Genomic DNA, 25,643 nt, shown 5'->3' with positions numbered 1-25,643 from the left:
AAAACCCCACTCTCAGTGTGACACTCTGCACTCCCAGGGGATGTGATCATTCATTTCTGTGGCCTGGCCTGTCTCTCACAGCCCATCTCTGGGAGGGTTTATTAATTAAAGCCAAGTTACTGGTTAAGCCACAGTGTCTAGTAGAAATTCGCAGTAGAGCGACCTCACTCGTTCTCCCAGGTTCTTGCAATTTGTCGTTTTCAGTTCTAGGGCAGGCGTCACAAAATCTCCCTCTCCATTGATTTAGGTTTTTAAACTTTTGTGGACATAGAGGGATGTCTGTGCAATTGTTTTAAAATTTTCAAAGTACTTCCCCCCACACTCTGCCCACCACCCCATTCTGTTCGATTTATTGTCTGTTTAATAGAATTACTGTGTTGAAGATACTGTGGGTGTTTGTGTTATTTCTTGGGAGTCTCCAACTCTCTGGCAAGTAAGTGGGGGTTACCCTGTGGTTAGAATTTTTCTCCCACACTGCCCTGGTGACCCTGCCAGGATGGAGTTAGGGGGTGAGTGGGTGGCAGGCTCTAGTTAGTTAGCTGAGTGGGTGGCGGGATCCAGAAGAACCCAGGCCTGTCCATCAACACCTGTAAGCAGATTGGCATTAAGGGAGGTAATTGGGTGGAGAGGGGGGCTACACCAGTGTGGGCTGGGGTTCAGGCTGTCTCAATGTTTATTTCCATCTGTGCCAGTTCTGTTGTTAGTAACGATATTTCGTTTATATCATTTCTGTTTCCATTTTTTATTGCCAGTACTAGTTGTCAGTGCATCTGACAAGATGATCATGGAGGTGGGTCACACTTCCAGGATCAAAGCTGGGGGTGCTGTGTAAATGTGGGTACCGTCCTGCTGTAGTGGGGGGTGTCTCCATGGTTACAGTCCTTGTGTGGCAGGATCTGTGTGGTTGCCCTGCTGCTAAGGTAGGGATCTGTCTGTGGTTAGAGTCCTCCTTGGAGTGGTTTCCATAGTTAGAGTGGGGCAGGGGCTGGGAGTCAGGACTCTTGGGTTCTATCCCCAGATCCTAGAGGGGAGCGAAGTCTAGTGGCTAGAATGGGGGGAGGAGTGGTTGGGAAATGGGACTCCTGGGTTCTGTCCCATCTCTGAGAAGGGAGTGTGATCAACTGGGCCACAAGGCTGTAAAGCCTGAACACTCTTCTCTCTCCTAGAAGGGTTCCTCCAAGGCAAGTTGGCACAGGGGGGAAGAGGGAGGGTTGTGGGTTGGTTCTACTTAATGCTGTCCCCGCTCTGGGGTCACACAGAGCAACTGGGCTCCAGGAGCTGCCAAACCAGCACCTCCCCCGCCGCCTCCAGTCACTGAAATGCACACAGAGGGAAGGAGCCTCTTATGTAGCTGGAATTTCATTCACGAATCGATTTTCCTGCACTCCGCTGTGTATATTATTGCCACTTTTTAAAGTGCTTTTTTTAAGATTTATCCTTGTCTGTGTATTGCCAGATCCCTGCGTTCGAAAACAATAGGACAAAATTGTGAGATAAACAAATAAATGTGTTGGTCTCTAAGGTGCCACAAGGACTCCTGTTCTTTTTGCGGATACAGACTAACACGGCTGCTACTCTGAAACTAATCAATGTGGGGTTCTTTTCAGATGTTCTCTGGTGCCTTAGCCATTATGGGTAACGTGTTCAAGCTTGTCTCCACAGTTACTTAAAAAAAAATGAAAGCTGAGATTCTCACATCATCACCTGACTCCTGGAGCTGGGACTTTAAGGAAAACACCAAACAATGTGAGACTCATCATGAACTCATGGAAATTGGCAATACTGTTGTGTTTATATTTGCATTGTGTGCAAGGAGAAGCGGTTTCATGTGTCACTCTGAATCAAATAAACGAATAAAATACACTGATACCCAAATTCATCACCGAATGTAGGAATTGCCAGACTGGATCCAACCCAAGGTCCATCTAGTGCAGTCTCCTGTCTCTGATCGTGGGCGGGACCAGATGATCCAGAAGAAGGGTAAGAAACCTACAGTAGTAAATGTGGAATCATCTGCCCCCTGTTACCTGTGCTTTAGTCTCTAATAGTTAGAGATCAGCTTAAACTCCGAAGCTAGAAGTTTAATGCCGCCACCAAAATTTTTCATTATGATTCTTTCTGACAACTCTGGCTATTTGTTATATCCAACTAAACATCCAACCACCTGTGATGCTGCTGTATGGAATATGTTGGGCACTTTATGATATTATTGATACCAATATTATAAATTGAAATGAATCTGACCAGATAGGCCCTGTAAGGTATTTGTGAAAATGTTAAAATAAATATATGGAGCTATACCTATCTCATAGAACTGGAAGGGACCCTGAAAGGTCATCAAGTCCAACCCCCTGCCTGCACTAGCAGGACCAAGTACTGATTTTTGCCCCAGATCCCAAAGCCCCCTCAAGGATTGAACGCACAATCCTGGGTTTGCAGGCCAATGCTCAAACCACTGACCTATCCCTATAATTTCCCAAGTATGATAATCTTGTTTCTATGTCTGTATCACCTTTGTATTGTGAGTTATAGATATGTAGGGTATGTCTGTATTTCCAAACTTGTGCTGTTTTTCTGGGTGACACCCCCTGACAGAGTGGCATCACCACTGCCTAGTCTGTTCAGTGGTCCATCAAGGGTCATCAGCTGTACAATGAACCCATTGAAAGGAGCCAGATGATACACCTTAGGAGTCAGCAAGGCATGTAGGGGCAGGCCAGTGGACAGAGAACTCTAAGGCTTTTCCATGCCACGTGCTGTGAAGCTTATGTTTGGGACACAGGAAGCACAAGCCACATGGCAAAAGGAATATAAAGGGCAGCCACATCATCTCCATTTTGTCTTCATTCCTGCTTCTTACCTCTGGAGTGACTTTTCTACAGACTGAAGCTCTGAACAAAGGACTGAAAGATGCATCCAAGCTGTGGATCTGTTCCCGGGGGACTTTCAAGCCAGAAAACTGACCAACCCTACTAAGAACCTGATATATAGACTTTGACTTCTTATGTATGTATCTGATTGATTTGGCAATTTAACCAACTCTCTTTTCCTTCTTTTCTTTTATAATAAACATTTAGTTTTAGATAATAACAGATTGCCTGGCAGCCTGGTATTTTGGGTAGGATCCAAACTAATATTGACTGGTAAAGTGGCTGGCCCTTTGGTTTCAAAAGAACATTTGGTATAGTGAGCAGAGTTTTTAAATAACTTCTCACTGTACTGAACCTGTTTGATGACTGGGAGCCAGTGAACTGGAATGCAATAAAGCAGGAGGAGGGGTGATTGCTTTTTTAGCTTCTGATAACCAGTATGGGGGATCAGGAGCACAGTGTGTGACCAGTTGGCAAGTCTAATTTCAGTGTTAACCACCAGTTTTTGAGAGAATCTGCTCTCCTTTTTGCAGCCTACCCTGAGCTTGGAATTTTCAGAGAGGGCTGTCCTAGGCATACCAGGTCACACCCTCTTCCCAAGATATAAATATGCAATCCGAATACCCAACCTACAGCAGTTGAGACCAAGCACAGATCCAGTTTATGCCCCTTAATCCAGGTTTTCCCAATAAAGCTCAGATGCACAAAGTGTCAGATGAAATTCTACAGCAGTTTATTGAAGGATAAATGCACTTCTACAAGGTTTGGAATGACCATCAAACAACAAGCGACGAGTACATGGAGCGGTGAGTCTGAATCCACACAGGTTACCAGGTATGAAACATTGAGCAAATAAATAGCAACAGTTTGATACATAGCATCACATGAACTAATAGTCATGAGAGACAAACACCCTGTGATTATAATCCCAGCACCTCAGGTCAGTCTGAGGGGGGTCGGAAGTTCCCGGACACTCAGGCAAATCCAAACTCAGCATCAATCAAGCAAATCAGTGATTAAAAGTATCAGCAGTAGCTGAAACCGCATCTCAGGATTGTCAAATGCAAATGTGGGCTTCTCATTAACTATTAAGCCTCTGATACAGGTTTAGCAGTCGGACACTTCCAAACCCTGCTCAGGGTACATCTTAGTTACAGGGTTAATAACAGCCTTGAGTTTCAGCACCGCAGCCAGAGAACAGAAACTTTAGCCAACCCCTACGGAGAGGCTGGGTAAATGGATGTATGGAGGAGTAGAACCACAGCTGTGTAAATGGGATTGAATCAATGGAGCTATGTCCATTCACACCAGCTGGGGATCTGGTCCCAGGAGTTTCTTAGGGTCCATTTCAGGCTACATCTACACTTGGAGCTGGGGGTCCAGGTGGGTTTGTACTCAGGATGGCTAGTCCATACCTCCACTGCCCATGATACCCCAGCTACACTACTGGTTTTAGTGTGTTAGCTCCTTGAGAGCAAGCGTGAGGATGTCTCTGCAAGTTGGGCATCGCGCCCCTAGCTCCAAGTGTAGACAGACTCTGACGGGCTCAGGGCCCTGCATTAAAGTAGCAAGAGCTGACATCTGGGTCGCTGAGCAGGCTACAGCTCCCACGTTTTTATTGTCTTGCTGCTAAGAATATGGATGTGATGGATTGTGGAAGATTTGAACCAAGTTATATCAGCCATTTTGTGTGTCTGTGTCTGCTATTCACCCTCCATTTTGTGTGTCCGTGTCCACTGTAGACCATCAATTTTGTGTGTCTGTGTCTGGTATACATCATCCATTTTGCATGTCTGTGTCAGCTATACACCATCCATTTTGTTTGCAGGCTTCCATGTTGGATTCTGTTCGCCATTTTGAGGCCTCAGCTCAATCCAGTTTAATCTAGTTTATGCACAGCCTGTTGTGAGGCAATACCAAGACATCTCCGCTGCTGGGAGGGGAGCGTAACACCCCATAGAGCACTGGAACAGAGAGCTGTCAAAATGACAAGCAGGATCTACTGACTTTATAATGACTCTTAATGGTTGGCCCACCCCTATGACACAGTTGGTGTCGGGCGGAGTTTCACAATCGGAAAGCAGATTGCTGGTTGCTGTCTGTGGTTAAGAATTTCCTTTGCTAAAACTTGTGTGTTTTGCTTCCCAGCCACATCTTCCCCAAGAGGTTAAAATATAAGTTCAGCGTTTCCACAGCCTCGCTGGAATTCTAAGGTTGTTTCCATGCTGACATATCTACAGCGATGTAGCTACGATTATATACTGTCTCCATAGTGCAGACAGACCCGTACGTCCAGTACTGTAGCCGCAGTGCCACAGGACAGATGCTTCCTACATTAATGAAAGGGGTTTTCCATTGATGTCAAATCCTCATTTCCAAGAGACAGGAGCTAGGTTGATAAAAGAATTCTTCCATTGATTTAGCCGCATCTACAGCACGGGTTAGTGACATTTTTATACAGCCCTGTGCAACGTGGGTAGGTTGATCTAACAGTCCAATGTAGGCTAGGCCTTAATGGTGCTGAGAATTCACACCTTTGCCCGGTGCTATTAGTGACACAGGTGAGGAGTGTGTGTTTAATATAGTATTTCATCGGACAGTGTCCCCTTTTCCTGTGGGATGATCAGAAATAATAGCAGACGCTGGGAATTCGACCTCAGCTTTGTCTGTTTCCAGCCTTATTAAAAATCATCTTCATTTAACAGAAAAAAACCTAGCTGTTCCCTCCCCTCCCCACACCTTAGTCAGTCTCTCTCTCATCTGTCACATTACATGTGAGAAGGAAGGAAACACCACCTCCTCTCTACTCAGATCCAGTCCCCACTTGCCATGGGGTTGGTGTCAGACATGTTGCTCTTTTGTTCATTGTCACAGGATGTCTGGCCCCTGTGACTGAAGTGGGTCCAAACTCCCCTTCCCTCCCTGTGCTAGAACAGGAGCTCCCAGCTGGGATAATTAAGGGATGGGGCTGCACTGGGGTAATACAGGTCCAAGAGGATATGTCTACACTGCATTGTAACCCTGGGTCTATGGGACCCGAGCTTGTGGACTCACTGTTTCCAAGCCTGCACTTGAGTGTCCACACTGCATTGTAAACCTGAGTTTACAAGTGCTGGATCCAGGTCTCGGGGCTGTGCTAGTGTGTCCACACTGCACTACGCCGAGCTTCTGATTGGGTCTACAGCTTGATGTGTGTCCACACTGCAGAATGACAGGGGTTGGACCTGAGTCACAGTAGGACTTGGGCTCTGACCCACCCCCCAGCAGGGTCCTATGACCCGCTCCCAAGTCAGACTGATTTGAGTGTGGAAGGAACAGAGGTTGAGTCTCAAACCTGAGTCAGAGTCAAGGCTTAGTGCGCAGTGTGGACAGACCCTAGAGAGAACCACTGAGGAGGGACTGGCTGAGAGAGAGGCAGGAATCAGGAGCAGCAGGACTGCCAGAGACCCCTAGAAGTGGAGGCCATGAAAGTCGGCAATGCAAGGGTGATCCAAGAAATGGTTTTGGCTCTTGGTTTGTTTAAGTTTGGGACAATAAAATTACAGAAAAGAGACTCGGGTTGTGGCAGTTTATCCTGGGAATTTGGGGGAAAGCTCTGCCTTGGGACACTGTTATTGGTTATTCTCTGCTCCCTCCAAAGCTTTTTTCAGGACTCGTTGAGCATCTTCTGTAACTTCATCCAAAAACGTATGTAGCATTTCATAGGTGATATTGTAAGATCTCTTTGCTGCTATCCCCGAACCAATCAGTGGTACCACACTGATAAAATATTTAACTGTCATCATACGTTCCCCTGTAGCCTCTCTGAGCCGCTTCAAAGCCTCTTCTCTTGTTATATCTTTGACCAGAGGGGTCTTTATCTCAGACTTCAGCTCATCAACAGACTTCCTAACCTGCTTAGCGAGTGATTTGAGTGAATCATCATCCAGGCCAAAGGACTTGCAATACTGCCTCATGTTTGCCACCAAGATGTTGACATCACACTCAACCGAGAGAAATGGGAGAGGAACAGCAGCGATAAGGCACGACCACAGGGCTTGTTTCCAGATTTGTTCCTGCAGGGTCTTCTGTTTCTCTTCCAAGATTTTTTCAGAGGTGCTGGGCAGGGCACAGATGAGAACGTGTCTCTTGTGAGTGTTGAGGTCATTCGCAAAAGTCTTCTGCAGTTGGGGAGAATCGTACTTGTGAAAGTCCCTTCTCGTCACCAGGAAAACCTGTGGGCAGATGATCCCTGCTTCTTGCAAGTGCCTCATGCAGTTATTTCTGATTGCCTGTAGAGTTTTCTCCTCTGTGAAATCTCTTTTTCCTTGTTCATTAGTCAAGTCGATATCCACCTTGGAGCGGACAAAGTAAAACTTCTTCCCCATCCTCTTGATTTCTTTGGCAAGTTTGGTATCAGCTTCTGTGAAGCGCCCGGCTGCGATGATGATGAAGAAGTCATATTGATCAAGGTTCATGTCTTTTACATATGTTTCTGCTGGATACTTTGGTGATCCAATCCCAGGTAGATCCCACACAATCACATTTGGGTATATGGGATGGGGGTAAGAAGTTTGCTTCTGTGTTGTTTCTACCACCCCAGTCTCAGCTGCGCTTTTGTCATCATCATTCAAGCTTCTTATGGCATTGATGAAAGACGACTTCCCAGAGCCTGTGTTCCCTGTGATGGCGATGTTGAGTTTGGTATTTCTTAGCAACTCATCAGACTTTTTCACCACAGAAATGGCTTTTGACAAGTTCCCAGCTTTGACAGCGGTCTGGAATTCTTCAGATTCCTCCACAGACAGACCGGGAAGTTTACTGCCCCATTTTGAAAACAAATCAGCCCAGTGCGTTTTTGAATCTTCTGTCATCCTGGGAGAAGAGACACAAATTCCAGTCAGGGCTATTTACTATCAGAACTGCATGTGGAACAGGCTGGTCTGAGTGGGAGTAACAGCAGCTGGACAGGGAGCCAGGGCAGAGGGGCGCCAATGACAGACACTGACTGAACTTGGCCTGGAAACCCACAAGCTCCTGTTTGCTGGAATAGAGACTGGAGTGGCGAGGGCGGCCCAGGCACAGAGCCTGAAGAGCCCTGGCTGTCAGTGGGACTGACCCAGAGAGGAACCACAACCACCGTGGCTCACTCTGCACTGTCACAATTTAACTCTATGTACCTAGGGTCTCTGAAGCCTTTCCCTTTCCGGTCAGCCCTAGTAAAAATGATTCCCTCAGCGACATGTCTGAGTGGTTACTGGGACCCACCAGAACTCGCATCGACAAGGCCTAGCTGCAAAAGCACCTACAGTGCTGGAGTTGGAGTCGGGGATCATGTGGCACACTACAGGTGCCCTAGGGGTCTCGTACTTGGGGAAACCACAGTAATTACACTGGTGTCTAAGGTGGGATGCCGGCTGGCAGATTTGGCTTGCAAGGCTTAAGGAGCCGGTACCACAGGTGCGAGGGCTGCTTGTTGGGTGGAAATGACCAACCCTGACAATCAAAGTGTTCCCCTGAGCTCCAAGAGCAGAAATAGTCAGGGCAGTGCAGGTGGAGAGATGTGGCCGCCTGGCTTCATGTCCAGAGCTGATATGGGGGTTGTTCAGGGTTGGGCCGCCTGAATCAACCTGTCTGTGTGAGCTGCCCAAACAAATGGCTGGGGTGAGGCTGCCAAGGTGGATTTCCTTGGCCTGCTGCTCCAAGGCAAAGCCCAGGAGGTATTTGAAGGACTGACACATGGTACCGCAGGGAATATGTCTCTGTTAAGGGTGCCCTACAGCAATCTTTGGATTGGACCATAGATCCTGAGTGGAACCAAGTGTAGCAGAGAGATAGAGCCTGGTGTACTGGGCTTTGTGCAAGATCTAAGGCCTGAATCAGAGGCTGGGAACCACAGTCAGGCCATGTATTAAAGGAGATAAGCATCCAGTATAAATTAAAGGAGATATCCTGTCTCCTAGAACTGGAAGGGACCTCAAGAGGTCATCGAGTCAAGTCCAGCCCCCTGCCTTCACTAGCAGGACCAAGTACTGATTTTGCCCTAGATCCCTAAATGGCCTCTTCAAGGATTGGGCTAGCAATCCTGGGTTTAGCAGGCGAATGCTCAAACCACTGAGCTATCCCTCCCCCCTTCAATTGAGGCTAGTGTACAATGCAATAGGTGTTTACATAAGTATATTTCAGCTAGTACAGGTACATCCCAATCTAGTACAAGAAAAGGTGTGTTGTGAGCAAGACACGAGAAGTCATTCTTCCCCTCTACTCTGCGCTGGTTAGACCTCAACTGGAGTATTGTGTCCAGTTCTGGGCACCGCCTTTCAAGAAAGATGTGGAGAAATTGGAGAGGGTCCAGAGAAGAGCAACAAGAATGATTAAAGGTCTAGAGAACATGACCTATGAAGGAAGGCTGAAAGAATTGGATTTGTTTAGTTTGGAAAAGAGAAGACTGAGAGGGGACATGATAGCGGTTTTCAGGTATCTAAAAGGGTGTCATAAGGAGGAGGGAGAAAACTTGTTCACCTTAGCCTCTAAGGATAGAACAAGAAGCAATGGACTTAAACTGCAGCAAGGGAGGTTTAGGTTGGACATTAGGAAAAAGTTCCTAACTGTCAGGGTGGTTAAGCACTGGAATAAACTGCCTAGGGAGGTTGTGGAATCTCCATCTCTGGATATATTTAAGAGTAGGTTAGATAAATGTCTATCAGGGATGGTCTAGACAGTATTTGGTCCTGCCATGAGGGGCAGGGGACTGACTCAATGACCTCTCGAGGTCCCTTCCAATCCTAGAATCTATGAATCTATGAATCTATAAGATGGTTTGGCAAAATAATGAATGGGGAGGTAACAAACGGATGTCAAGAAATATGCATGTAAGGTGGAGTGTAAGTTATGTAGTCCAGTCATTTGTCTCAGCCTATAAATATCAGGTTACCTCCCCTTAACACCTGTGTGCAGCTGAGGGGACGGCAAAATTTCCACTGCTGACTGAGACACTCCTTGCTACTAGGCACTCAGGTGTCAGTGTACCGGTAACCATGGAGCCAGGGTGCTCTGCCTAGGGGGCAATAAACCTGCCAGAGTGCCTTGTCACCGGACCATGCCTGTTGTCTTTTTTTTATGAGTAACATAGTGGTCTGCTGAAGGAGTAGGCTGCCTCATCTGCTGTTAATAGTGATAACACTGGAGCTCCGAGGACCGAAGCACTTCAGCACTTAACAGCACTAAGTAGTACTGTCGAGTTCTACAGAACCAGCTATCCAGTTGACAGCACATGGAAAGAACAAACACACACCAGCCAATTGACAACAACTGCCTCAAACTCAGGGTTCACCCAGTGCATTCTGCTGTCTCTGACAGTGGTCAGGACCGGAGTCTTCAGAGGAAGGTGTAAGAATTTGACAATAGCAGATGTCGGATAACCTGCCCCCCCCCGGTCTCTAATAGTTAGAGATGGGCTTAAGCCCAGAAGCTGGAAGTTTAACATCTCCACCAACATTTTTGTTAGGGTTAATTATGACATCTGAGTATTCTTGATATCCAACCAATTATCCAACCCCCTTCCCGAGATATAAATATCCAATCCAAATACCCAACCTGCCAGGCTGGAATCCAAGCAGGGATCCAGTTTATGCCCCTTAATCCATGTTTTCCTAAAAGCAATACAGGTCAGATGCACAAAGCATCAGATTAAATTCTACAGCAGTTTATTAAAGGATAAATGTACTTCTACAAACCACAAGCATCGAGCACATGTAGCAGTGAGATGGTAACCAATGTGCATTCAGAATATGGAACATAGAGAAAATCAATAGTGACTACCTGGCATGTGGAATCATATGAACCCCAATCATCATCAGAGCCCAACACCCTGTGATTACAATCCTGGTATCTCAGGTCAGTCTGAGCAGAGTCAGCAGTTCCCAGACACTAAGGCCTGGTCTATACTACCCGCCTGAATCGGCGGGTAGAAATCGACCTCTCGGGAATCGATTTATCGCGTCCCGTGGGGACGTGACAATCGATCCCCGAATCGGCGCTCTAACTCCACCAGCGGAGGTGGTAGTAAGCGCCGCCGACAAAAAGCGGCAGAAGTCGATTTTGCCGCCGTCTTCACAACGGGGTAAGTCGGCTGTAATACGTCGAATTCAGCTACGCTATTCACGTTGCTGAATTTGCGTATCTTAAACCGACTCCCCGCTGTAGTGTAGATGTACCCCCAGACAAATGTAAACTCAGCATCAAACCAATCAGTATGTAAATACATCAGCACTAGCTCAAACTGCAGCTCAGGCTGCATCCATACAGTTTGCACTCAGGACAGCTAGCCCATGCCGCTACTGTCCATGCTACCACAGCTACACCACTATATTTAGTGTGCTAGCTCCATAAGAGCGAGCGTGAGGATGTCTCTGCAAGCTGGGCATCACACCCCTAGCTCCAAGTGTAGACAGACTCTGACTTGGGCTCAGGGTCCTGCATTAAAGCAGCAAGAGCTGACATCTGGGTCGCTGAGCAGGCTACAGCTCCCAGGATGTTATTGTCTAACTGCTCAGACTGTGGAAGTGATGGATTGTGGAAGGTCAGACCCAAGTAATGTGAGACATTTTGTGTGTCTGTGTCTGCGATATATCAGACATTTAGTATGTCTGTAACAGCGACACATCAGAAATTTTGTATGTCTGTGTGAGGTGTACACCATTCATTTTGTTCACAAGCATCCATGGTGGATTCTATCCATCATTTTGTAGCCTGGGCTGAAATCCAGTTTAATCTTGTTTATGCACAACCTGTTGTGAGGCAGTATTGAGACATTTCCCCTGCTGGGAGGGGAGCTTAATACCCTGTAGAGCACTGTAACAGAGAGCCATCAAGATGACAAGCAGGGTCTACTGACTTTGTAATGACTCTTCATGGCTGCCCTACCCCTATGAAACAATGGGTATGTACTGAGCCCTGCATGGCTTGGGGACAGAGTTTTGCAAAAGGAGCACATAGTTTCTGGTTGGTGTCTGTGGTTAAGAATTTCCTTTGGAAAGCCTGTTTTGCTTCCCTGCCACATGTTCCCCAAGAGGTTAAAATACAAGTTCAGAGTTTCCACAGCCTCGCTGGAATTCTGACGTTGCTGACAAGCAACATTGGGAGTTCCAGAGGTCCCAGAACAGGTTCTGGAATTCAGGGCAGGTGGACTGCAGCACCCCACCTCCCAAGAAAAGACGCCAGATAAGAGGTCTGACTCCAGCAATGTGCTTTAGGAGCCCCAGAGCTGAAACCGGTAGACTTGTCCCATATCTGGCACACCCTTGACCAACTTAGCTATCCTGACATAACCCCAGTATACCCGCAGCTACGGCGATGTAGCTACCATCATCCTGCAGCAACGGAAAAACCCGTTCCCTGTGTATGGATGTATCTACTTTTAATGCCAACCTAGCTACAGCAATGTAGCTACACTGATATGCAGTCTCCGTTGTGCAGACAGACCCGAAGGCCATGTCTCCACTCTGGGTGTTCCAGTACTGCAGCTGTAGTGCTTTAGTATAGATGCTTTGTACATCAGCAAAAGGGATTTTCCATTGATGTCATTAATCCTCCTTTCTGAGAGACAGGATCTAGGTTGACGGAAGAATTCTTCCATCATCTAGGCGCATCTACCCCAGGAGTTAGGTCAACCTAACTACAGTGCTCAGGGTGTGGCATTTTCCACAGCCCTATGCAACGTATCTGGGTCAATCTAATTGTTAAGCGTAGGCCAGGCCGTAGTGTTGCTGAACATTCACACCTCTGCCTGGTGTTGTTAGTGACACAGGCGAGGAGTGTGTGTTTAATATGGTATTTCATCAGACCGTGTCCCCTTAAGCTTTTCCTGGAGGGTGACCAAAAGAAATTGCAGACGGTGGGAATTTGACCTCAGTTTTATCTGGTTCCAGCTTTATTAAAAATAATATTCATTTAACAGAAAAAAAAGTAGTTGTTCCCTCCTCTACCCAAATCTTAGTCTTTCTCTCTCTTGTCACCTTACATGTGAGGAGGAAGAAATACCACTTCCTCTCTACCCAGATCCAGTCCTCCCTTGCCATGGGGGTGGTGTCAGACGTTTTGCTCTTCTGTCTGTCACAGGGTGACTGGCCCTTATAACTGAAGTAGGTCCAATCCCCTCCCTCCCCGGAGCCAGAACTGGAGCTCCCAGCTGGGCCAATTAAGGAGCCGAGGCTGCACCTGGCGCTATCGAGGTCCGAGAGGATACGTCTACACTGCATTGTAAACCGGGTCTGTGAGACCCGAGCTTGTGGACTTGGTGTTTCCAAGCCTGCACCGGAGTGTCCACACTGGGGTGGGTAGGTCTACTCAAGCTGAAAATGACACCTCTCTCCACTTGACTGTAGATGTACACACAGCCAGAGCTGGTAGCGCCACCTAGTTATGGGTGCCTAAACATTTTACATTATAAGGCCCTGTTTTCAGTTGCTTATAATTTTGCCAAACTTTAACCATTCAAGCTGAAGTTTCCCAGGACAGGCATCTGCCTCAGGCTGAAGTTTTTTGGAAAGTTTCAGCTCAGAATGGTTCAGGCCATTTCAGAGAGGAAGGCTAAGGGAGAAAAAAAAAGCACATTGTTTTTCCACATGAACATTTTTTGCAATGGTTTAACTTAGAAGCTCTAGCGCCCCCAAGCTTTGGAGCAGGGACCTCAACACCTGGGCTTTAGCAGGTGGACATGCCAGGGAGATGCCCTGGCCACCTCTGTGAAAATCCACCCCAGTCTGGCCAACTTAAAATTCTTCCCACTGCAACCCAGCCCACCCCACTGGCAAAATAAAATTCCTGATTGCAGCTGTGCAGCCTAAGTATTTGGCAACTAAATTCTCTGAAGACTGTCTGTATTGAGGATGCTCCAACCCAGGGCCGAGCAGGACTTTTCCTGCAATTGCTTCTCACAGCTGGGACTGGGACAGGGGGTGGAGAGATGGGACTGAGAGATGCTGGAGAGGACAAGGGCAGAAAGGTCTGTGACTGCTACAACTTGCAATGGGACTTAAGGTTCCCATGTCTCAACATTTCTTTGCTGGCAGCAAGTATCCATGAAATTCACTATCAAAGTGCGTCCCTCATGCCCCTCAGCCTCCCTGTGCAGATACATTATGACGATACAGCCTTAAATTACAAGGCCACTTTTCCTCCCCTGCAGAGCCTTTGGATTTCCCTAGCGGTGCACCAAATACCCAGAAGGAGCCCTGGCAAGTTGCAGGAGCAGAGTCACTGACGTGCATGACAGCCATTGTAAAGCAACATGGGTGGTGCTCAGGTTCCATGGCCACAGAATGTCACCATGAGCCCCCAGTTAGTCTGATGGAGCAGCAGCGGCGTTAGGCACCTGCAACCCAGGCTACTGCCAGGATCCCCCGTTGTATGTGCATGGTCACTGGTAGGGGCCTTGGAATGGGATTCGGAAGGGGGCCCCATGGACAAACACCACCACAACTATCTGCAAAGGTAACCTATGCCTGCTTGGTGTGGCACTCTGGGGGGGAGGGATAGCTCAGTGGTTTGAGCATTGGCCTGCTAAACCCAGGGTTGTGAGTTCAATCCTTGAGGGGGCCACTTGGGAATCTGGGGCAAAATCAGTACTTGGTCCTACTAGTGAAGGCAGGGGGCTGGACTCGATGACCTTTCAAGGTCCCTTCCAGTTCTAGGAGATGGGATATCTCCATTATTTTTCTTTTCTTTTTTCTTTTTTCTGTCTCCTTCTAGTGGCAGCTAGACCAGCTAGAAATTATTCGTCTGCTAGCCCTTAGACAAATTAGGGGTGAAGCAGGAAGCTAGCTGTGCCCTTAGCTGTAGCGGGGGAACTGGCTTGCTCTGATATGGCTCATTGCCTCTGCCTGGGATTTAGAAACGTTGCCCGTAATGTGTAGGTAGAGCCCCTTCTCTGCCTCCCACTGCACTTTGATCACACTCCCAGGAAAGCAGCTTTCACCTCACTGAAAAACCAGTAAGGAGTCTGGTGGCACCTTAAAGACTAACAGATTTATTTGGGCATAAGCTTTTGTGGGTAAAAACCTCACTTCTTCATCTGAAGAAGTGAGGTTTTTACCCACGAAAGCTTATACCCAAATAAATCTGTTAGTCTTTAAGGTGCCACCAGACTCCTTGTTGTTTTTATAGATACAGACTAACACGGCTACCCCCTGATACTTGAAAAACCAGTGACCAGCTCCAGCCCTCCTGACTCCATGCCCCAGGCTTTCCTAACAGCTCAGGGGCTGGTGAGCTGCTATTACTGACCAGCGTTTGTATTGCAGAAAGACACTGAAGCACCAGTCGGGACAAAGGTGCTGTTGTGCAGGGTGCTGCAGGTGTTCCAGCTGAGGTGGTTAAGTTATGTGCTACTCATATTATTCCCCTTTCCCTTAACCTCTATAATAAGCTTCATACGGGGCTCCCATATCTAGCAGATTCCACTTCATTCACCCATTGCCAGGCTCCCAGAAGCTGGAACTGCATTTATAATAACCCCACACTAACTGGCTTCATCGCAGACTCTCCAGCCTCAGTTCAGTTGCACTAAGGCCTCTTTACTGTTCCATGGCACCAGTAAATCCCAGGACATCTGTGATTCCAGAGCAAAGTAAAGGGATCGTAGTGTAACAGAATGGTAGGAACCATAATGAAAGGGAGGGGGAATACGACAGAAAATATTATAATACTGCTGTATAAATCCACCTTGAATGCTACCAGCAGTTCTGGTGGCCCCAGCTTAGAAAGATCTATTAGAACTGGAAAAGGAACAAAGAAGGGCAACCAACATGATTAGAAGAATGGACCAGCTCCCATATGAGGAGAGATTTAAGACTGGAACTGTTCAGAGTAGAAAAGAGACGACCAAGGGCGTGGGGGGATACGATAGAGTCTCTATAATCATGACTGGTGTGACACAGGGCCAGAAAGGGTTACACAGCTAGCAGGCTCACTGACCCAGATTCAACCTTTAGAGACAAATTAGTAGAGAATGGTTGTGTGTTTGTGTGTTTACATATATATTGTTAGAGGTTACCAATGTAACCAAACAGTTCCTGTCTGTCGCTGTATTCCAATCATTCAGAGATATTAACATTCAAATGAACTGTGAATGCTGTGATATCACTGTCTTGATTTCTCTTTGAAAAACAAAGCAAATCACCTGCAAATGCTGGGAGATAGGCAATTGCCTTATGTTAATCCATGCAGCTAATTACCGGGGATGTTTAGGAAATAGGAGGTTACTTCAAAGACACTATTGTTCACCCAAGGTCTGCATGCTGTCAAGAGGCTGCCCGGAAAATGTAAAAAGGGCTTTTGGGACCTGCTCCTTTTATCTCAGATCTGCTTAAGCTTCATCAGAAGAAAGTTTGAGTCACAAGTCTGACGTCTCCAGTCTCATCTGGAACTCCCTGATACTAGACATTGGACTGAACCTATGGGTTAATTCTGAAAGAATTCTGTGCAACTCTAAAGCCCACCATCTCTACTATAAAAGTGACCTAAGAATTTTACTCTAGTCTGTTTGTAGAATGATAATTTAATGAACACTCTCTTTTTTAAAAATAAATCAGTTCAGTTAATAAGAATTGGCTGTCAGCGTGCATTTGGGTAAGTGCATTTGGGTAAATGGTCAAATATTCTTTGACCTGGGAAGCAATGTGGCTGATCCTCTGGGATTGGTAGAATTTTTTATATGATGAATAAGATTTTCAATAATCCTCATCATATTTTAGTTGGCTGTCTGAGTGGGAGCCCAAAGGCTGGGTTGCTTTAAGGGAACTGGGTTTTTGGCTTCTGGATAACCAATAAGGTATTATAAAAGCTGTTTTGTGGTTAGCCTGGTGGATCTAAGTATGAGAATAACCGCCAGCTTTGGGGATTGTCGGCCCCATTCTTGACACTTTGCCCTAATTGAGCAATCTCAGTGTGACCCCCTGGAGCCCCAGTCACACCCGGTGTGGAAAAAGTGCATAAGGAAGTGTTATTTACCCCTTCACATAACACAGGAACCAGGGATCACCCAATGAAATGAATAGGCAGCAGGTTAGGAAGTACCTTGTCACACACGGCACAGTCAACCTGTGGAATTTGTTGCCAGGGGATGTTGTGCAGGTCAAAACTATAACTGGAATAAAAAAGAATTTGGTAAGTTCCCTGAGGATACGTCCATCGATAGCTATTGGCAAGATGGTCAGGGATGCAACCCCATGTTAGGGGTGTTCCAAAACCTCTGACTGCCTGAAGCTGGGGCTGCTCGACAGGGCACTTGATGATTCTGCTCATCTGTTCCTTCACTCGGACACACCTGGCATTGGCCACTGTCAGTAGACTGGACACTGGGCTTGATGGAACATTGGTCTGACCTAGTATGGCCGGTCTTCTAATCTGTAACGTATTAACCACGGATGTTTGTCTGTTCCCTGCATAGGTGTTAAATGGTGACTTCACCTCATGCAACATATGTTAACTACTTACGATAAACAATCTGTTCCACCATGCATTTACCTATGAAATGGAGCCCCTTTACCAGACCTGAAGAAGAGCTCTGAGGAGCTTGAAAGTTTGTCTCTTTCACCAGCAGAAGTTGATCCAATGAAAGATCTCACCTCATCCTCCTTGTCTCCCTCATAAATTTTAACATTGTTTTCTTTTGTCACATTTTCCCAGGTGAAAAAAAAATGTAAGAAAAAAACAACTCAGACAATAGGGGGAAAAAACCCTTTCCCTCAATTTTATCCCTCTGCTGGCCACGCCCATGTGTAGGATCGCACTGACAATTCAACCAAAGAGGTTCCCCCAAAAAGCCTATCCATAAAAATCAAACAATGGGCTGGTCCCCTCCCCCACTGCCCCCGTGCTCTCCAGGCAGGGAAAGCACAAAGAGAAACACCCATGCATGGGGGTAGCTGGTCCCCAAGGGAATGCAGGGAGCCCCTAAGCTAAAGGAAACCATTAGTAGTTCAAGTGCATCCAACCCCCCACAGCAAGCACCCCTGTCCTACTGCAGCATTGTGGGGAAGCTGATCTGGGGACGTACCTTATGCAGCCTGTGCTGATGCACCGTCCTTCCTGGTCCTGGAGTAACTGGTGGGTCGGGGGAACCAATCTTTGCTGCTGTAACAAACACAGCTCTTAGGGGGAAACTCCCCAGGACTTTGCTTCAAGGACTGAAACGAAGAGAAGTGACTGACATTTCTCTAATGATTAAAGAGGTCCCTGTTTTAGTGAGGTGCGGGTCAGGGCTGAGCAGGGAGAGGTTTCTTGTAGCCTGTGGTGGACCAGGATTCGGTCCTTCCTCTACTGGGAACAGATCCTAGATTAACCCTGTTCAGTTTTTCTGTTATTTTCCCTGTTCCTAGCCACAGCTGCAGCATGAATCAGTCCATCCTCAACCATTGCAGGCCCTCTTCTCTTCTCCCCAGGGCAGCCTGGTAACCCCTTCCCCAGCCCTCTGCCAAGTGGAGCCTATCCCTGAAACCCCAAGCTCTCTGCCACCCCCCGCCCCCAGTGCACAAAGAGAAACATGGGAAATCGTTCCCTTTCCAAGCTGTCTCCCCCTTTGGGAGATACGTTGAGATCAGGCATTGGGCTGATTCTCCACCATGTCCTGTCATCATTTACACCAGTGCGAAATGGGTCCTGAATGCTGCTATTCAGGATCATAGCGTTCTACACCTGCTTTGCACTGGTGTGAATGAGTGTGCGAGGTGCAGGCAACGGAGAATCTTTTGTCACTCAAACGGCCCCGCCTGATTCACAGGGAGCTTTGTGACAGGCTCAGGAAACGATCTGCATCCTGTGCCCCTGGAAACCGAAAGCAACAGGCTGAGCTGCCCCTTTCCCAGAAATGGGAGGAAGTCACGAAGTGGGGCTGGCTCTGAGGCACCAACCTGCAAACAAAATTACTACAGCCCTTAACTCTTGCAAGGAAACACAGGCGAGGGCCTGGCATGTGCAGCTCTTTAGCGGCAATCATCCGACAGCAGCTCGGAAGCTTGTCTCTTTCCCCAGTAGAAATTTGTCCAGTAAGAGATATTAGCTCACCCACCTTGTCTCTCTCAAACTTTATGTAAGTGGGGGATGGGAGGAGCGAGGAGGGATGGTCCCACTGTTATGGGGAATTTTCCTGGCTTCTGCATTGTCCTGGTGATATCAGATAGAGAAAGGATCTGAGTCCTCGCTCCAGCTCCCTGTACCCAGAGGCCGGCCGCCCTCGGCTCCCCTTCCTCCCTCCCACGCGACAGAGTTCTCAAAACCCTGACAAGGCTGGGCCCAGGATCCCTGAGGGCCGGAAACCCCACTCTCGTCATGGTCACTCAGGACAGGGGTTGGGGTGTCCCCACTCCAGGGTGCTCTCTCCACATCGGCCACTTTCCTGACCCCCTGATCAGTGCATTAAATTCAACCCAAATACAATTTATTAAACAGCAGCTGTAAGAAATATAAGGAAAAAAGTTATAAGGTTAAAGGAACAGGGACCCCGCCCTATGGGCATGGACGCCACAACCAGCCATCTCTGTGATGTAAGGAAAGTTCACCACCTGCTCCTCCCACATCCCAGGCCTCCCTCCCAGCCCCTAGCTCCACTGTGGTGACACTACAGTCAGACTCTGCTCTGGCAGTGCCTACCCACCCTCAGTTTCCAGGGGGTAGGATCCTTCTCCTCAGCATCAGCACCCCATTGGGGTCATGTCCCCCCTCTGAGCCCAGTCTGCAAGGTCTCATGTCTGGCGACATCTCCCAGCACTGGACCCCTGCCCAAGGCCCCCTGGCTCTCCCCAGCCATTCATGGCACTTGGCTGCAGGGTTACAGGTGGCAGGGCTGGTACCCACTGTCCCAGCTCTGGCCCCGCAAATCTCCCTGCAGCTTGGCCCTGGCTCCCTGTCTGCGTGGCTGGTCTGTGCCTCGCCTGCCCAGCCCCCAACTCCTCCTCTTCTGGTTCTGGCTGCTGCTCTCCCCTTAGCTCTGCCCTGCCCTTGCTCAGGCAGCCCCAGCTCACACGGAGGATGGGAGCTTGCACTCCTAATTCCCTCATTGGCCTGCAGCCCTGTCAATTGGGCTGACCTGGAGCACTGCTCTCTCCCCCTTGGCCCCAGGGACTGTCAGTAGCAGGATCTTGACTCCTCTTCTGCCCTTCCCCTCCATTTGGTATCGGGCAAAGGTCAACAAAAAAAACCCAAAAAACCACCCTACTAAGTTTCAGTGAGTGGCCAACAGCCCCCTGCTTGTGCCGGCCACGCCCATGTGTTGTCTCGCTCAGACAATTCAACAAAAGGGTTCCTCAGAAAACCCTCCCCATAAAATCAGACAATGGGCCACAACCCCGCCCCCACCGCCCCTTGGTCCCCCAGGAGGGGAAGCACAAACAAAACCCCCATGTGTAGGGGTGGCTGGTCCCCAAGGGAATGCAGGAACCCCATAAGCTACCTGTGCCTAAAGCTAAAGGGAACCGTTAGTGGTTGAAGCACACCCAAAACCCAACTGCAATCACCCCTGTCCTCTGGTGCAGCCGATCTGGGGACGTACCTTACACAGCTGTGCTGATGCACCGTCCTTCCTGGTCCTGGAGCCCCTGGTGGGTCGGGGGAACCACCCTTTGCTGCTGGAACAAAATCAGCAGTTAGGAGGTAAACTCTTCTGGACTTTGCTTCAGGGGCTGAAATGAATAGAAGGGACTGACTTTTCTCTAATGATTAAAGAGGTCCCAGTTTTAGTGTGGTGCAGGTCAGGGCTGACCAGGGAGAGGTTTCTTGTAGCCTGGGGTGGAACAGGATTCGGTCCATCCCCTACTGAGAACAGATTGTAGATTAACCATGTTCAGTTTTTCTGTTATTTTCCCTGTTCCCTAGTCACAGAGCAGATACATGAAACCCCAAACTCTCTGCCACCACCCCGCACCTGGTGCACAAACAGAAACATGGGAAATTGTTCCACTTCGAAGCTGTGTCCCCCTTTTGGAGATACGCTGAGATCAGGCACTGGGCTGATTCTCCACCATGCTGTGTTGTCATTTACACCAGTGCAGAATTGGTCGAGAATGCTGCTATCCTGGATCATAGTGTTGTACAGCTGAGAAGTATATACCTCGATAGTATTCATCACCATGTATTTTTTTTACAGGTTTCCACACCCCATTTAGGGCTTATGTCCTGCCCTCTGTTCCTGTTTTCGTTGGTGTTAAGAATTGGCGCTGTCAGTCATTTTGAAAAAAAATTGTGCATTATTTCTTATGTTTGAATAGGGTGAATGTTGCATGCTTGTGCTTTAATACATTTAGTTGATTATTTAGAGGAAAAGGTTAAAGGAATAAAGTGGGAGAGCTTAAAGATTTAAAAAAGAAAGCTTTGGTAACGTATAGATGAAAAAGGAAAGAAAGGTTATTAAAGAGAAGAAAGATTGGTTGGTTCGGTTTAGTAACGAGACATAATTTTAAAGAATAGAAAGAGAACTGAAAGAAAAATAAAGATTTTTGTTTGAAAAGGTTAGTTTGAAAGAATAGAGGCAAGTTATTAAAGAAAAGAGGGATTTTTGGTTAGGTTGAGTAAGGAGAGATGATTTTAAAGGCGTAGTTTTGCATGTTATTAAAGAATAGAAAGAGAACTTTAAAAAATGGAGATTTTTGTTTTTAAAGGGTTAGTTTGAAATAATAGAGGCAAGTTACTAAAGAGAAGAAAGATTGATTAATTTTAGTAAGGAGAGGCGTTTTTAAAGGACTAGTTTGGTATGTTATTAAAGAATAAAATTATTTAGAGAAATGTGAAAGGTGTATTAAATATGAGGGTAGGTTAAGAAAAAGAGCATTTCAGAATATTAAATAATTTTGAAAAATAGGTTAAAAAGAACACACAGCAAAAAAAATAATTTTATAAAGCAGAGACTGTTTAGTAAGCACATGGTAAAAATATAAAGGGAGGTTCGTAGAAAAGCATTTAAAAATGAAATATAAGGGTAGATTAAGAAAAGAGCATTTAAAAAGAGTGAAATAAAAGAGAAACATATAAAGAGAAGTTAAAAGAGAGAACAGGGCAAAAAAGGGAAACGAAACCCCTTTGCAAAGGGCAAAAATAGACAGCCCATGGCTGAGTCAGAGAGCGAGAGATCTTACCCTTGTGACGGATCCTGGGGATTGAGGAAGTTGCCAACACTCACAACCCCTCTGGCTAGTTATCTGCCTTTGGGTCGGACCAATCAGATACTGTTCTACAGCTGCATCATAGAATACATTTTCTTGAACCAATCCTATAGTCCCAAGATTTTAAAGAAGAGCCATCTCCATCTCCTCCCCTGCCCTCACTACCCCCCTTTAATTGCCATATTCTTATCTAAAAAACAGACACCAAGCATTTTTCCTGCCATGTAGCATAGGGTTACCATATCTCGTAAATAAAAAAAGAGGACCCTCCACGGGCCCTGGCCCCACCCATTTCCCCACCCCTAGCCCCGCCCCAACCCCGCCCCTTCTCCACCCTAACTCCGCCCCCTCCTTCCTCCCACTCCCAGCCAGGGGGAAAGGGCTGCCCCAGTGCTACCGCCTTCAGGGTTTGCCAGGCAGCCCCCAGACCCTGCGCCCCCAGCCGGCGCTTCCCCAGTGCAGCTGGAGCCCGGGAGGGGAAGTGCCCAGCCGGGGCCGCAGGGTCTGGAGGCTGCCCGGCAAACCGTGAAGCCGGTAGCGCTCGGGCTTTGGGCAGCCCCTATGCCTCTGGACCCTGCGCCCCCAGCCGGGCACTTCCCCTCCCGGGCTCCGGCGGCGCAGGGTCCGGAGGCACGGGGGCTGCCCGAAGCTGGTAGCGCTCGGGCAGCCTGGCTCTTAAACAGAGCCAAAGAGGACCAGAACCTCCAGCCACGGCGGCTCTGCTCCTCTTCGGCTCTGTAACTTACACAGTGTAAGTTACGCAGAGCCGCCGTGGCTGGAGGCTCTGCTCCTCTTTGGCTCTGTTTAAGAGCCGGGCTGCCTGAGCGCTACCGGCTTCGGGCAGCCCCCGTGCCTCCGGATCCTGCGCCGCCGGAGTCCGGGAGGGGAAGTGCCTGGCTGGGGGCGCAGGGTCTGGAGGCACGGGGGCTGCCCGAAGCCGGTAGCGCTCGGGCAGCCCGGCTCTTAAACAGAGCCGAAGAGTTGGGGAGGAGCAGAGCCGCCATTTTCCCGGACATGTTTGGCTTTTTGGCAATTCCCCCCGGACGGGGGTTTGACTGCCGAAAAGCCGGACATGTCCGGGAAAAAGAGGACGTATGGTAACACTAATGTAGCACTTTTTCATAGGGTCTTTAATAATGGTTAAAACCATAAGGCCTTAGTAACAAACAGTTTTTAAAAGGTTTCCCTTATGTTTTAGACTAACATCGGTCATTTTTAAATGAGGAGAATTTGAAGCTGCAGCAAAACCGCCATTAGGAAAAACAGTGTCTGTGAGTCAGTGGATCGGAGATAAGAAGGCTGCTTCTTCCCCCACTTTTTAACAAAAGCAAGTAAAAGTTGTATTCAGTTTTGTGAAGGAATAAAACTCTGCTTTATAATCACTTGAAAAGACAAACCGTTATGAAGACACAGACCTTCATTTATTTTACAGGTGTGTTTCAATAAAAAAAATGAGTATGGAGAAACACTCCAGAGTGAAAACCACACGTCCTTAGTAACAGCTAGTTTATATTCCCCTTATTCGGTAATCCAGTGGATCAGAGAGAGATTTATTTTCCTCCCCGCTTTTTAACAAATCCATGTGAAAGTTATAGTAAGCTTTCATTTCCTTAGGACTTTTAGATTTAAGTATGAATTTTTCTGTTGCTTTATCAGAATGTCTTTGTTTTTAAATGTTTGCAAACCGTGTGCTGAGACACAGGTACAAGCTCCTGTGTTTGTTTTGGGTCCATAGATTTTATTAAAATGATACATCACAGACGGGAGCTGTGGCTTTCTCTACATGTTAAAAACAGATACGACTAATTCGGCTAGCCAGTGCTCCATGCACTATAGTCTGCCTTCGCAAGGCTCTAGGGTCACCCCTTTAGTTTGCTTGTTTTCTTACACAGACTTCTTTCCTAAACTTTTTAAACGCTGTTAAAGTTTTAACAATGGTGAGATTGCATCAAAAGACAGTTTGTGAACGTTATAACAAGTATTTTATTCCATTTACTGATTGTAAAAGACAAAACCCATGGCTTTGTGACCACATGAAGCTCAGAGATAGCCTGTCTGAAGAACACCCCACCCCTTGACTTTTCTCCCATACTTTTAACACTTGCTACACTTGCAGTGTTTCATTATATAAAGGGCTTTTTTTAACATTTAACATAAAAATACAGCATTAACTGAGATGTAACATAACATGACCGTTTTATAGGATATTCTGTATGCAGTGAGGCCTATTTGAAGCATTATGTTTGTTTGTTTGTTTGTTTAAAAGTTGAACATGAAAAAGCAGTATTAACTGAGCTGTAACAAAACAAGGCCACTCTTAGAGATATTTTGTAGAAGTTTAGTGAACTAAAAAGGCTTAAGATACTAGCCTAGCCTTTTAAAAATAGTGTTTTTAAAGTACCAAAACTGCAACTGGATAAGAATATGAAAACTGGCAATTGAGGGGACTTTACATATGTGTTTTAATTAAAACACAAAATTAACAAAAAAAGATACACAAGATTGCTTTCTAAAGTTTGGATTTATACAAAAAACACAAGAAAAAAAATAATGAAAAAAAAATTAGCTTTTTTTTAACCAGAGATAAGGAGTCTGCCTGCCTGTGACGAACTGGGACTGTTCTTGCTGGGGTGTGTGAATGCTGACAGGGGAGTGTGACTAGGATGGTCTGCATCGGGGGATGGGAGCCGGCCCAAGGGAACATACCTGAGCTTGTAACATGAGAGCCCAGGAGGGGGTTGGAGGTCAGATGACTCCGGGGCCCGGGAAACTGAACAAAGGCTGTGGGAGGGGTCGCTGAAGGCAGAGTGCTGGAAGCAGGCTGGAAGCAGGCTGGAGAGATGGCTGGGAGGCAGAGATGGCTCTGACCCCCCAAGGGGGGTGGGCTGGCATGCCCTGGGACCCCAAGCTGGACCTAACTGAGGGGGGCCCTGTTGTCTGTGCCTGCAAGACCTGTCTTGGACTGTATTCCAGTCATCCAAATAAACCTTCTGCTTTACTGGCTGGCTGAGAGTCATGGTGAATCGCAGGAAGCCGGGGGTGCAGGGCCCTGAGTCCCCCAATACTCCGTGACACTGCCCCCCTCCCCACATACTTTCCTAGCTCTCCCCGGCCCCTTTCTTCTTTTCTAACGTTTTTTAAAATCTAAAATGAGGACAAACACATTTTTTTTAAAAAAAGCCATAGAGATTAGGCTATGGGGGTAAGAAAGCTGGCCTGAGTTTTAGGGGGAATGTTGATAACTCTTTTAGTGAAACAGTTTTGTAGGCAGCCATTCTGTGTTTGTTGTGTGTTAACACAAGCAAGCGTTTGTCATTCGGAAGCACTTCCCACTTTCCGAGGTATTATCTCCCCCATCCTACGGCCTATCAGAAATATTAACAAAAACAAACTTAAAGATACTTTGTAGCGGGGCCTGCAAAGCAACACTTACACTTGTGTTGGTCATTATCTTGTCTAAGCCCCCAGGGAATATTTTTCTGTTTTGTTTTTATAAAACACTTTTATGCAAACTGTAACCCGAGATGCTGTACAGCATTAAATAACATGAACCGGTAGACAAGAAACCCGAGACATTGTTGAAATCAGAGGAATCATGATTAAGTCCTAATGCAGAGGGCCTTGGGTGGGGGGAGGAATG

General features: G+C 47.2%; 1 protein-coding gene across 11 annotated transcripts in view; it reads right to left on the bottom strand.

Annotated features, from left to right (window-relative positions):
* Positions 1–3,581: 3,581 nt before the first annotated feature.
* The window catches only part of LOC101947108 (interferon-inducible GTPase 5-like), a 370,729-nt gene continuing 348,667 nt past the window's right edge, over positions 3,582–25,643 (bottom strand). The window contains exons 1-6 of one of the 11 annotated variants that reach the window (XM_065574009.1): positions 21,977–22,162; positions 20,398–20,470; positions 18,919–19,013; positions 17,908–18,037; positions 16,926–16,995; positions 3,582–7,724 (exon numbers count right to left, since the gene is read on the bottom strand). In XM_065574009.1, coding sequence (XP_065430081.1) covers positions 6,482–7,723 — 1,242 coding nt within the window. In that variant the 5' untranslated portion in view covers position 7,724; positions 16,926–16,995; positions 17,908–18,037; ... (1 more) ...; positions 20,398–20,470; positions 21,977–22,162 and the 3' untranslated portion in view covers positions 3,582–6,481. Of the gene's footprint in view, positions 7,725–16,925; positions 16,996–17,907; positions 18,038–18,918; positions 22,163–25,643 lie in introns of those variants that run through there. The other 10 variants (XM_065574010.1, XM_065574005.1, XM_065574007.1 and 7 more) reach the window with 10 other exon arrangements.

The sequence above is a fragment of the Chrysemys picta genome, chromosome 20 (genome assembly GCF_011386835.1).
Source record: "Chrysemys picta bellii isolate R12L10 chromosome 20, ASM1138683v2, whole genome shotgun sequence".
NCBI lineage: Eukaryota > Metazoa > Chordata > Testudines > Emydidae > Chrysemys > Chrysemys picta.
Note: the sequence above shows the minus strand (reverse complement) of the source record. Positions and strands in the feature narration are given on the sequence as shown.